Here is a 14,440-nt window from a genome sequence, read left to right on the forward strand (position 1 = left end):
AAAGCCTAATTTATACTCCAAAGTACGGTGTCGCTTGCCAGTAAGAACTTATCTTCAAGCTAACAATGCGTTGCATTGTGACTTGTACAATTTCAGTATTTGCCGGCAGGAAAGACTGATTTCCTTGCTACAGTATGAATGTGCTCTTCCTTGCTATGTGTAGTGCTTTTTGTGCTATAAATGTGTCGTGCTTTTTCTTCCGTATAAATGTATAATGCTTTGCTTGCTCTCACTTATACTTTACTTGTACAGTAGATTTCGGGCTTTGGAGAAGAAAGGCCAAGGTGTGCTGTTCTGGCCTTGGCAAGAGGCTGCGACTGCAGAGAAATGCAAAGTATGCATGCATAGAAGAGAGCTGAGACAGAGACAGACTTAACACACCTGGAGGCTCTGAAGACATTTATAAAAAAAAGAGTGCTGAGGCGGCACAAGGGGAGAAGCACCTGTCCACCACTGCAGTCTAAAATCGTAAAATAAAAAAAGTAATGATAATCTGCATTCAAATACCGTACATCGCTTTGCATTTCGCTTGCCCGAGTGTCTATAGTATACGAACAAGATTGGCCGTGTTTGGGGAGGGAAACTGGGTGGGGAGGGTGATCTAGTAGCCTCGCGTAGCCAGGCTTACTCATCTGCGAAGAGAAAAGCCTGGTCAAGATATGAGGCAGAGACCGTTCTAGGAGGTGGGGCTGAATATTCGCGGAAGTTGTCTTCTTTTCACAGTGCGGTGTCCCTGCAAACGTATTCCCCGCTGGAAAAAAAATCGTGTCTACGTCTCCTGCTCCGTCGGTTGTGCTCACAATAAACAATATATAAACTAAAACATCGATTCAGGTGATATTACACCTATTAAGAGCGAGTTAAGAGCTACAATCTATTTTAGTTTTTTCCCTGGGGAATGTAAACAGACCCGCACCGCATGACGTAACTTCCGTTAAACGCAGCACTTCCGCTAGAAATCTTGGAACCAAGCGGAAGTCATATCTTGGCCAGGGTGGTGATCTAGTGACTCCTACAGGCTGGGCTGCCATCTGTCAGTGTCAGCAATGGGTGTTGAGTGGGATGACTAGGACGTGGTGGTGGTGGGGGCTCCTCATGGTAGGGGATCTAGAGGGGTACAATAGCAGTGGTAACACGGAAATGTGTGGGGAGGAATGACCACTAAATTGGTAGAAAAATAATCGTACCTGAATGGTATCAAACACAACATCTCCTTGTATGGGCCGCTCTGTCCGTGACAGAGCGACAGATTACATATCTCCATACATGGAGTTCCTGGTGGACTTCTCGCCCGAAACATCTGAATCTAGATTTAATGCCTGGAACTCTGATTTACAAGGGGAACTAACAATGGATGAGTTTAACACAGCCTGTGAGGAGGCTCAGGCACAGACTAGTAATACTCGTTTAAAATTGCTGCAATATAATTGGCTGATGAGGGTGTACATCACGCCAGAAAAAATAAACAAATGTAATCCTAATATCCCAGACACTTGTATCAGATGTAACGATGATAAAGGCACTCTGTTCCATTGTTTGTGGACATGTCCCAAAATAATCGGGAGATAAGCGACCGTCAGGACGCAGCGTGATTTCAGGGCAAAATGTGTAGGAGCAGTGCCCAAAAATGTGTTTGAAAAAATCAGCCTGATGGTGGCGCTATATGGCACAGATCCATGTTGATGAGATGAGTGTAGACATACTGTGTACCGATTTGCGTGATTTTAGGACAAAATCTGTAGGAGCAGTGTCCAAAAATGTGTTTGAAAAAATCGGCCTGATGGTGGCGCTATATGGGACAAGAATTGCCAAGATGTACACTAAATTATTGTAATATCTAGCAACAGAGGTGTCTATATACAGTACAGTCTATATAACCAACCATATACGTTATATAGACTATACTATTGTGGATACCGGTCCGTTAGACCAGTCCAGTAGTCTATTATGGGTCAATTCCACTAGAATATACTCACTCCTTGTTTGCAGAGATGGTAAGCTCACTTGCAGTGGACAAGACAGAGCATTATTCTGACCCAGCAATTCAATAATCCACAGACATTTCTACTTCAGCCAAGACACTAAGTACCAGGAATGGCTCACGATCATCTCTATTGAATCATAGTCCATTATGGATAAAGAGGGAATTTTGTGTATTGCAATCACATGTCTGCCGGCTGATGTTGAGGTGATAAGCAAACATGGATAGCACGTTCTTCCAAGGCCCGGCCAGGGTCCAAAACAGGTTAGTCTGTAATACATTTATGAAGACAAATTCATACGTTGTCTCAAAGCGGTGTCAGGTGTGGTAAATAACTGGTTGTCAAGCGACTGTCTTATATAAAATAGGCTTTTTTCAGACAGCAAGGCCTGAAAGGTATGGCTTCCCTGGGAAAATCGACACTTTTGAACGAATTACGAGGCATGGTACAGCATGTACTGTACAGTATGTAGTATATGTCACTCTTCTTTTAAGTTGTGCTTTCTTTTTGAAGTCCTCCAAAGCTATGCTAAAACCTTTAGACGGCCATGACTTAACACAGAAATTATCCAGGATTAAATATGCTGCTGCTTAACATTTGGCAGGGTGAGATTTTCACAGCTTCTAACTATGCACAAGATTTAAAATGCCTGTCTTGGTGGGAGGTTGGGCTGGCTGTTATGTGTGACTGACAACCTGAAAGAACACTTTATGCATGGCTGCTAACCGGCTACTGTGGCCACGTGTAAAGCCCAGCAGCAGAACCAATGCAATTCATTTCTATTAGGAACCTTTGTTGTGTGGCAAAGAGGTCTGGGTGCTTAAAAATCAACCCCCCCAATACCCCCCAAATTATTTGGGGTGTTCCCTGATGATTAACTTAATGTGCAACATTGTTTTCTCTCTCAACAGTAAACAAACAAACACACACAACGTTTAAGTGTATAGAGGGTTATTTGCACATTTCTAAAGTGACAATTTAAGGACTTTTTCTCAATCTATACATGCTCACAACGCCTCACAACTAAAGGCAGTGTGAGCATGTAGATCTGTTATTTTCACAATAGAACCGTGTTATACAAAATGTTATGCCTCAACTCTTAGTGCTCGTAGGGTGGGGGGTCCCCAGTTCAAATGTGATTATTTTGGGGGTCGCGGCCCGAAAAGGTTGAGAATCACTGCTCTATCGCAGGCGAGGCGAAAAAGAGGAAGGAGCTGATGTTTAAAAAACAGAGCTGAATAGGAGCTCGGAATGAAAATCACAGATATGACTAACTAATAGTATAGTGTGACTTATTGTTCTGTCTTTCCATGTGGCAAAAGAACAAAAGCAAAGAGAATGGGAGGGGAAGAGTTGAATATTATTCACATAACTAATTCATCAAACACAGTTGCAAAATCTATCATATTTATGAGGCTTGCCTACAGCAGCCCACAGCTACAGATTGATAACAATATGGGTGAGAACGTCTTTGCTCACCACCTCCCTCCAGCTTCACAGCAAGAGATATTCACATGGCTCACAGTGGAAATGTAGACATTAGACATAATTTAGCAGCACCTACTGACCTGAACGCACAACACAGAGAAGGGAGGATGCTTTTAAGAACTCCCTTTCATTTTCTCAGAAAGAACGTAAATCTACATCAGGAAAAATAAGCTTTACTCAACACAATTGAGTGTATACAGTAGACTATCTCTGACACATTTCATCTCGGATTCCAGTCCTCAGCTCGCACTTATATCAGAGCATGGCTATAATGGGAGTATGGTATGATCAGTGTTGCCCAGGACTGGTTGTCTTCAGTGTATCAATGTAAACCAATGTTTGCAGAACCTTTCAGGCTGCAACCCTCCAAAAGAATCATATTTGAACTGGGGAACCTCCCCCCACACACCCTGACAAGCACTTGGAATTGTAGGCATTTTGTTTGACTCGGTTTCACAGATACAGTATGTATTGTGAAAATAGCTGAACTAGAAGCTCACAATGCCTCGCACTGTGAGGCGTTGTGATTTTGTAGATTGGCTATTTTCACAATGTTTGTCTCTTTCTTATGTGATATTTGACAATTTGGCCAGTTTGTGTATTAAAAAGGTCTTACATTGTCCCTTTAGAAATGTGCAGATACCCTGTATCGTATACACTTATACTGTATGTTGGTTTGTTTACTGTTGAGTGAGACTGAGAGAAATGTTGCACAAGTTAATCATCTGGGGACCCCCCCAAAATAATTTGGAGTCACCCAGTTTGGGAACCACAGATGTAAACCCAAAGCCCTTTCTCCATACAACAGTTACATGTCTCCCACAATGCCACGCACCCTCCCAACGGGCTCTCTCCAATAAGAGGCTGGTTAAACCAGAGCAGCCAGCAAGGGGCCACAGAATGGTCACAGAACCGTTCATGTACAGGCCATCAACAGCTCCTAATGGTCCATAGCTGACTAAACACGGAGTCATAAACACGAGGCAAATACAAACACCCGGACAGACACGACATGTTCTTGTACTTTCACACACCTACACGGACATTATGCGAACACATAAACTTTGCACGCACGCACGCGTACACACACTCTCTCTCTCTCTCTCTGAGGTCCCCCCTGCAAGCTGTCCGCAAGTCTGACAGAGCCAGCTGCAATGGGGCCTATTAAACGTGGAAACCTGGGGACCTCCTGTGCCTCCCCGGAGCCGGAGCATAAGCAATCTTTCTCCCTGTAGGAGGTCCAGCAGAAAAAGGGCCTGGAGCTGTGGAGAACGCTGTCTGCTCCTTATATAACAAGCTGGTAAAGCCCTCCGGTCGAATAAGAATATGATCTGGCCGGTTGTGTCTGGGCCAAGAGGTATAATCCATTACAAACCTGTTTCTCTTTCTGCCCTAACACACAGACACAGGTGCTGTGTGTGCCATGGTGTGCGCCCGCCCACTCGACCACCCGCACGCGTGCGCGAGCGCGCACACACACACGCGCGCGCGCTCAGTTCATTCTGTGTGAAAATTAAAAACTAAAGAATAGCCTTCTCATGACTCGACGCTACAGCGGCGAGGAGGACCCAAAAAGAAATACACAAGACAGTTTAATCACGGTATACCACAGGTGGGCAGATCCCAGGTCAGCCAAACGCCCCTCCCCCCCTTCTTATTTCTATAAAGGGCCACCATAGAACACAGCTGTTGAACGATCTGTCACCGTTAATCATCCACAACTGCACCACCAGAACAGTCCCTGTGTAATGTTATAACACGCTCTAATGTATATGAATATAGTGTGTGTGTGTGCGTGTGCGTGTGTGTGCGTGTGCATAATGGCTGGATTCAGTGTTGGCGAGATGGCACATACTGTAATATATAGAAAATATATTTCTCCAACTGTGTGTGTGTGTGTGTGTGTGTGTGTGTGTGTGTGTGTGTGTGTGTGTGTGTGTGTGTGTAAATGGTAAATGGTGCATTTATATAGCGCTTTTATCCAAAGCGCTTTACAATGTGCATTACATACACCCATTCACACACACATTCATACACCAGTGGCAGTGGAAACCATGCAAGGCACCAACCAGTGTGTGTGTGTGTGTGTGTGTGTGTGTGTGTGTGTGTGTGTGTGTGTGTGTGTGTGTGTGTGCGTGTGCGTGTGCGTGTGTGTGTGTGTGTGTGTGTGTGTGGTGGGGGCGGGGGCAGTGAAAAGTACCAAAGGAACAGAACATAACAGAGGGATGTTGAGGCTGTGGTTGCCTGGAGCAGATTGGCTGGAGTTCAGGACTGTCTGTGCAGTGAAAATCCTCTGTGTTCATGCAACCCCCAGAGTGTAGAAATGGACACACCTAAGGTTATTCTTATTTTTTTTTTTTACAATTCAAACGTAACTTCAAGTACAGTGTCACATCTTAATGTTTACAGGGGTAACACTGTGTTGGTCACGCAAGTCCAGTGACACACCGTCGGCTACACATTGACACCCGACACACTTTGCAAAACAAAACAAAAAGTTGAGCTGGCTTCAACTTTTTTTCAGCGCTCTAATGATGCAGTGAAGTGTTAGTCAATCATACGTTCTTAGCAATACCAGTCCCGTTCCCTCACCCTACAATCCCTGCAGCGGTCCGTAAGAGGCAGAAAAACTCATTCTTGCTGTTAACCAGTACCCTGTGCTATTTAACCCTTTTCATTTACACAGTGTGGCTTGAGCAAAACTTCCAACAGCGACTCTGCAGTGTAGCTGCAAAAGCGTGATCTGGTGACCACGCTTGGTTGCTTTGCAGCTTTCGTTGCTGCTTGTGTGAACGTATATACACTGTATATTACATTGTGTTGTGTAGTGTTGTACTGCATTGGTATTGTGTTATACTGTACTTGTGCTGTATCGTGTTGCACATTGCGGTGAACTCACGTTTAGTGCATCGTTGTGATCCCTGGGACTGGCTCCATCCGTGACAGCACTGCCCGCCACAGACATTCACCCTGCAAAATACCATCACACAGGGTTGAGAGAGACATACAGGAGCTGTAGCACAATGGTTCTCAAACTTTTACACTTCTGGGTCTCCCCTTAACTCTGACAGTATACAAATGGAACCAAATGGACCCGTTAGGGTCCGTTTGGTTTCATTTGTATACTGTTAAGAGTTACAGACTTGTAAGGGTCAAGTTGGAAACCCCAAAAGCCAGAGAGTCCTTGGAATCCACTTTGAGAACCACTGCTGTAGCAGGTCCCACATGCATGCACGCACTCACTCACGCACTCACACATTGTTGTGGATTTATGGACAGTTCATGAGATGCATGCAGAGTTCTGCAGCCACACACGTGCTTCAGACGAGAAGAAGTCAAAACACTGCATTTCAACTCAATCTTATTACACCTCACTGGCTAAGAGGCTTTCTTCAGCTGGTGACTGTTGTACTCTGCACACAAGTGATAAGGACTGCAAAAAACGTATGTACGCACGCGCACGCACGCACGCACACACGCACCAAGGCTTACCTCTGTCCCCTCCACTGCCTCCAGCCTTGTGTGTATCTCAGTAAAGTTAAGTATGAAGCTACAGTAGGCTAGATGGTACTCTATGTGGAGGTATGTAAGGTGCTGACATGTATTCACAATATTCACACTTACAATAGGAGAGCAGAGCTCTATATGGGGGGAATAGGAGTCATATCCTTTGACCAGGCAGGGGTTAAGAGTATTTTATCCTTCAAAACTTTAGATGGAAGGTCTGATGAAGAGCCGTTGGCCTCGAAACGTTACCACAAGTAAACTTAATGTTTGGGAGCATAAATCGGTGTGCAGACTTTTATTGTTCTACTTGTATCCTTCAAAACTTTATTCATTAAAACATGATTCTATATAGGCTACTACTTAGTTATACTCGCTGATCTCACCTGTGTTACTTGGCTATGGTATATTATGTTTACAAAAGTGAGTAGTAGAGTTAGAATTTAAAAGCACTGCCATCAAGTGGAGTTAAAGTATGTGATGGGGTAACCCTTTTTGATAAAGTTCTTCAATCAGTTATGAGGTTTGTTGTAGTCCAGTATGTTTTCTTCAATTCAAGTAGCACTCCCAAGAAAGAGTGAATTCACACTTGTTGAGAAAATGAATGCCCACTCTCACCACTTTGTGGAACATTTAATGACATGAAGCTTTCTGATCATTCAGTTGATTTCTTGATTGAACACTTTATTAGAAGTTTGCATAGGAAAAAGTAGGCTACGGGAGGTCAACTAAACAGTGTTTCTCGAAGTGGTTTCCAGGGACTATGTGGGTTCCTTTAGGGGGGGGTCTAAATTGACCCATACAAGTCTGTAACTCTGACAAGTGTACAAATGTAACCAAATGGACCCTGACGGGTCCATTTGGTTCCATTTGTACACAGTCAGAGTTAAAGGGAGACCTTGAAATTTGAAAGTTTGAGAAACACTGAACTAAAAGGATAAAGACCACAAGAAAGCTGTTTGCATTGGGGTCCCTTTGTACTAAATTCATCCAAGAATTCAAACATTCACTCAAAGTTTTTCAAAACACTCTTGAAAACCCCCAATATCTTACCCTGACATTTTTATCTGGTGATTCTGATGAACGCTATGGCTGCTGCTGCTGCTGTGCCGAATGACCTGCTGATGCTGCTGTGCGTCCTGGCGGACCGGTATGGGGTTCACGCCGGCTCCCTGGGTCCCCATCCTGCGGGTCCGGACCTGCACGTTGTAGGAGGCGTGCGGCTGCCCCGCGGCGCCGGAGGAGGAGTGCGACGAGATCATGGAGCTGACGTGCAGCCGGTCGGAGCCGCTGGGTCCGGGCTGCAACACGTAGAGTCTCCTGAAGCCGCTCTGAGGCGGCTGCTGCTGCTGCTCCGCGGAGCACACCAGCACCACGGCCACGGGAGACACCAACAAACCTAAGGAGAATAAAAAGTCCCATCTGGTCCAAGCCATTATCCGCACGGTTATAATCCCCCCGACGAGAAAACGCACGACAAGAAGAAAAAAGTTTTTTTTTGGAAGAACTGGAACAAGGAGAAGAGAGGGTCAAGTAATTTGTTTCAGCTGCGCGGTCCGTGTGTGTATGCGCGCACTGTGTGTACAGTACTGTGAACTCCTGTCACTTTATCGCAAGTGAAAAAAGTTCTATATCCCTGAGCATATTCCTCTAGACATCGACCTCCGAGCAAGATTGGAAAATTATAACAAACATTCAGCAATAAAACGCACGCTTAATTTACAAAAGTCAAAAAATAAAACGAGACATGGGGGGGGGGAAAAGTAAGAAGAAGAAAAGCTTTTACTATGGGGTCTAAAAGCGGAATAAAGCACCATATATCCTTCTATTCCAGCGCGGGGTAAAAGAGGGGAGCTATGGCAGCAGATGTCAAAGCTGCAACGGGGACGAATGTGCGATACTTTACCCCGCAGATGAGATTGAAAACTCTTTTAAAAGTTTCACTGTGTTAAGGGCAGGAGTTTAGAGTCAGGGGCTGAACAGCCAATCTCCGGCAGACATGACGTCAGGAGTGGGAAGCTCATTGGAACACACTTGAGCGGGGCTGAACCCTAAAAAAAAAAAAGGAAAAGGAAAAAAGTTTGGAGAGCTTTTTGGGGGCCCTAGAGTGTCTAGGGGTCTTAATTAAGACACCGACAAACTCCCACTTTATAGCAGCATCTTATCAATTAACTGTATTGAAAGAGCTGGATTATATTCTTTCAAATTAAAAGATAGTCCATGCCTATGCAATACACATCAGAATGAGCACTTAGGCTATAGCTAATTAACCTGAAACGGTGTAGAGAAAGGAGGTATAGACAAGCAGTAGGCCTATTCATTTTTAACTATGAAAACGTCACATCTTGTCAGTAACGTAACGTACGCCATCGCCGGGTAAAGCCTCAATGTCTATAGCTGAAGCTGACCTATACATCACATTGTGACTTCACATTCTGCCCTTATCCCTTGTATGCCCATATATGGAGATCCCTGATGTCATCAATATTAAGCCCATAGCTTGGAATGCCCATACTTTATATGACATATTGTGTGAGTCGCATGTGATCTATAACATAGCCTAATACATCTATGATCAATCATATCCATATTTGGGAGCCCTTAGGCCATACATGGGCAACTGGTGGCCCGGGGCCACATGCGGCCCCCACCTTCAGTTAATGCGGCCCGCAGGTTAATACCGGAATACTGATATATTATTATATTTCAGCTGTTACAAACATGACCTGCTTTAAAGTTGTACTATGTAACTTTTTTTATAAAACAAATCTTAAAATTCTCCTAACTATTAAATCACAAAAGTTTTAGAAGATCCGCGCCGTGAATTTCAGCCTGTAAAGCCTTCTCTGTATGTAAACTGAGATCCTTGCCGTGGACCGGATCTCGCGCCAAAATTGCGTCATCACACTACCGGCCAATCACAGCGAGGGTTATACAACTGCCGGCCAATCACAGCGCATCTTGAAGTGGGGTCGCTATGGCAGCCATATTTGTTGTCGCCCGTTTGTACCATCCCTTCTCTAGGTAATTTCGCCTACCAGGCAGGGTGAAGGAGTCCGTATCTCTGGAATTACTGAACGCACAGGAACAAGGGACCCCTTAAAAGATAGATCTCAGCGAGGTGGAGGCAGACGCGGGGGTCTGAAGGTACGAAAAACGTCCGAAAGACGCGGACGCGACCGCGGTTTGCTATAGGGCTAATGACCACTAGTTGGGCATCTTACACAGTATGGCTTTAATTCCGTCAGTCTATATTAGTAGTATTAAAATGTATTTTTTTGATGTCCAATGTATTTGTATTTAGGTTCATAAAGTTAACATGAGTATATCACTAAACGTTCCAATTAAAACATTAAAAAAAAATATTCAGGATTCCAATTCAAGAGAAGCAAAAATAGCTGATCTACAAGCTCATAGATCTTGCTCGTAGAGCTTGTAGATCTGCTATTTTTGCTTCTATTGTATGCGATACTAGAATGACAACGTACGACGTAGCAATATGCAATGTGGCCCTCTGGAGTGAAGGTGGAAATATAGTGGCCCTCACCATCATTAAAGTTACCCACCCCTGCTTTAGGCTTTGTATTTTATTTATTAATTGTTTAGTCTATTGTACAGGAAATCTCATTGAGACCTGAGGTCTCATTCTCGATAGAGACCTTTAGCTGTCGTGTAACTGTTGTGATAGATGTGTGTGCTTTTTCCAGTCTCATTACTCTCATGGAAGGCAATTAAATCATAGACATGCCAAGTTTGACATGCATTAGGCTACGAACCCCCATTCAATTTAAAATTAACTTTAATTTCACTCTGAGAGTGTACAAATTGAACCAAATTAATGTTAGGGTCCATTTGGTTCCATTTGTACACTCTCTGAGTTCCAGAGCCATAAGGGTCCATTTGGTTCCTTTCCTAACTTTCATTTATCTGGGGACCCCCTGGAACTCCCTCAAGGACCCCTGCCTGGGGGTCCCCGGACCCCACTTTGAGAACCAATGGCCTACTACAGTATAGCCTACATGAAGAGGCTGGTTTCTTCAAGGATGACAATGCCTCCATCCACAGGGCACGAGTGGTCACTGAATGGATGACCATGAAAATGTTGCAACCTATGTACCATCATCTACTTTTATTTTCTGTCACCAGATCAGATCTTATATGCAACTGAACAGGAACACTGTGTCAGTTGCAGGTTCTAGAGCTTCACCTGAGGCTGAGACAGTGCCTTTCAACCCTAAACCCCTTATATGGATAACCAGAAGTCCCCCAGGGCTCAATGCTAGTGTCTTTTCTGTTTTCTGCTATTGTGAGGATAGATGATCTGCTATATTCAGTGAATGCTTTCCACACAATACGGATGCTGGCCTTTAGGCCTACGTATAGTTCACCCAAAACCTTTCTAACAATTACACATTCCATGAAGCCGAATTAGTTTGTGTTGCATTCTTGAACAAAGACAATAATTTGATGACCAGCGGAGTCTGACTCAATTGAGTCTCCTATACTGACCAGGCACCTATAGTCATCAAATTATTGGTTTAGGAATATGTGACAAAAACAAAAAAATCTCCTTTAAACCACAGCATCCGTGTGGAAAGCTTTGGCTGAAAATAGCAGATCGACAAGCTCACAACGAAGTGTCCTAATCATGGCGATGGGCCATGATTGGGCCATCATAAACATGACTTTAATGTTGGGATATGATTATGTTATAATGAATGTCCCCTGAACCTCCCCCCTCCACACACACATACAAGTTGAAAGTTGGCTCTTATGGAATGCCTTTAGATTTATGGACACTTACCTTATCTTCTAGGTATGAAGAAGTGTGGACTAAAAATGTATATTACATCATATTAATAATGAGTTGGCAAACAGAAAGAGACACAGTTGGAAAGGAATTACACGGATAAGCTAGATTGTGGGTAATGTTTTGTGTAAGACTATTTTTAAGCATGTGTTGTCATAGTCTTTGAGTTATATATTCACTTTTATTTCGGTCACACTCCGCCATTAAATCAAAGCAGGCACTTTGGTGCGTCAGACAGCCAGGAAGGAATTCAGATAGCCATGTGCACATCATCATTCATCCCAAAGGGTCTACATGAGTTGCTGGACCACAGTTGCGCGGGCGGGCATTCCTGAGAGCGCTTCTAATTCTCTACGCTCATGGCCCAAGTAATGCTTAATTTATGCTCCGTTGTAGGATGGCGTCTTGCGCTGAAAATAGCCGATCTACAAGCCCACAATGACAATTTGGCCAATGTTTGACCAGTTAACATACTATAGTTTGGTGATTAGGCTACCTTTGATGCAGTAATGGTCTTTTTTAAATTTCATAACTTTTTTTTAAAGGTCTTAAAGGTCCTTAAATTGTCACTTTAAGGCCCATTCCCACTGAACCAGATAAACAGATAAAAAAAACATATTCTTCCATTCAAGTGGATGGTAAGATACAGATAAAAAATATCTGTGACAGAAACTTTTTTTATCTGTATCTTACCATCCACTTGAATGGAGAAAGATCTTTTTTATCTGTTTATCTGGCCCAGTGCATGGTAATGGGCCTTTACTCTCATCTGGGGAACTCCCCAAATCACGTTGGGACACCCCTCAGGTTGAGAACCACTGGTCTAACTTTATAGAAGATTATAGGGATGACTTGGGGGCCATTATGATGGGATTCATTATGAGTTCAGGGCTGTTGTGGGTTGTGCAATGTGCATTACATTAATGTTTATTGATGTAAGAGCAAGGACCAAATTGGAAATGAGGAATTTCGGAAATAACAATATAAAGGCATATAAACTGTTCCTATAACTAATATACCCACTTGCTGAAACATTTCCACAATGAAATTACCTGTAAATTAAATAACAGAGAAATCCAATTATTCTTCATATTCCAGGGGACTCGCGTTAATCCCCAAAGGGACGTAAGACCCCACTTGGAGAACCATTACATTATTATTGGATACAGATCGTGGTTGTGTGGCGGCGGAGAACTTGTTCCCCACGTACGCCCCTAATGAACACGACACCCTGTTTAATCAACATGTGTGCTTTGGAAAGAACTACGGCGCTGTGACGTCCGCTGACGCTCGTTTCTCTCGAGAAATTAATTGTTGCCTTTTAAACCTCAACATCCACCCAGTGGGGTTTTGAAGAGGGTGTTAGCAGTGTCATGAACTATTCTTGTTTATAGAGGCCAAAAAAACCACACACTAAACCACAAACATTTTCCTTCGAAAATGAAATCTTTGGGTGTAACTAAGGGGGGGGACCGGGGGGGAGGAGAGACAGAGAGAGAGAGGTGTGTGGGTTCATGAGTGAGAGAGAGAGAGAGGTCTGGTGCCTGAAGAGACAGATAGACAAGAGGGGGAAACGGAGGAAGAGCCAGAGACGGGTGGAGGCCAGGAGGACGTTTCTCTGAATTTGACACATGGAGGGTGATGGTAACCAGAACCCACGGACTGTGTAACAGCATCCCTGGAAGGAGGGGGGGGGGGGGGGGGGGGGGAACAGGGCCTCAGCCAACATGTGGGGAAAGACATGCTGGCAAGGCTACGAAGAGGGTTGCGGTCATAAATGTGTACTGTAATCATCACTGGTGATGCAATGTGAAATAGTTGGGCAGCGATGCAATCGTCAAGTAAGCGAAGGCCTCATCTGGGTCACAAGGACAGGCATAGCATTCATGAACGCACCAAACGCTCCCATCTGTCCAGGAAACCAAAGTCACAGGATGGGGACTCGAAGGCGGACGTCAGGGCTAGATAAAGAACCCTCAAGATGTGTCTGGGAATGGGAACGTCATGCTCTGGAATGTTTAGTCGTCGGTGGCCCTTAAAGAGACAAATTGAAGGGGATATCGCTGGTTGACCCGCATTTAAGGAAGTCGACGTGGAAATTGGCTAATATGACAGTTTTAGTGGGAAGCCTGCCAGGCTTTTACTGCATTCTCCGTAGATCTTAAAGAGTTTAAGAACAAATGAACAGTCAAAGCTCGCTAAAAGCTTGAGGGCATTAAAAAAAACCTAGTGTTTCTAATAGGAAATCATTTGGATCCCAGTCACAAAACCTGCCTCTGGTAATGAATCAATCATCACACGCACTGCAAAATCCTAAGTGGCAATTTAACCCAGACATAAATGAACCTCAAGGATTCAGTGTGGGTATCTGGCAGGGGGGAACAGGGGGACCTAAGTAAATTAGCCTCCTTTTTGTCATTTTGCCAAATCTGGTGTCGCCCCCCCCACAACAATGTACACTACAGTATAACGTCAGAGTGGCGGTCCGTAGCAGTGATATATGGGGTGTGGGTCTTTACTTCAGCTGGCTTACAAGGATGTTGTCAGGTCCTTGCTGAGAAACACCAGGAATTCTGGGACGACAGGTCAGAGGCAAGACAAGCAAAGCTCTGTTTGCTTATATCAAAGGCTGTCCTCCACAATGCTGACCTAATGG

At 44.1% G+C, this 14,440-nt stretch overlaps 1 protein-coding gene across 2 annotated transcripts in view; it reads right to left on the reverse strand.

The window, feature by feature from the left end:
• ltbp1 (latent transforming growth factor beta binding protein 1) overlaps positions 1 to 8,655 on the reverse strand; it is a 193,250-nt gene extending 184,595 nt beyond the window's left edge. For both annotated transcript variants that reach the window (XM_080741091.1, XM_080741090.1), the window contains exons 1-2: positions 8,028 to 8,655; positions 6,370 to 6,440 (exon numbers count right to left, since the gene is read on the reverse strand). In XM_080741091.1, the coding sequence (XP_080597217.1) occupies positions 6,370 to 6,440; positions 8,028 to 8,410 (454 nt within the window). In that variant the 5' untranslated portion in view covers positions 8,411 to 8,655. The remainder of the gene's footprint in view (positions 1 to 6,369; positions 6,441 to 8,027) is intronic.
• Positions 8,656 to 14,440: the final 5,785 nt, after the last annotated feature.

The sequence above is a fragment of the Nannobrachium achirus genome (assembly GCF_963921795.1).
Source record: "Nannobrachium achirus genome assembly, chromosome: 13".
NCBI classification, from domain to species: Eukaryota; Metazoa; Chordata; class Actinopteri; order Myctophiformes; family Myctophidae; genus Nannobrachium; species Nannobrachium achirus.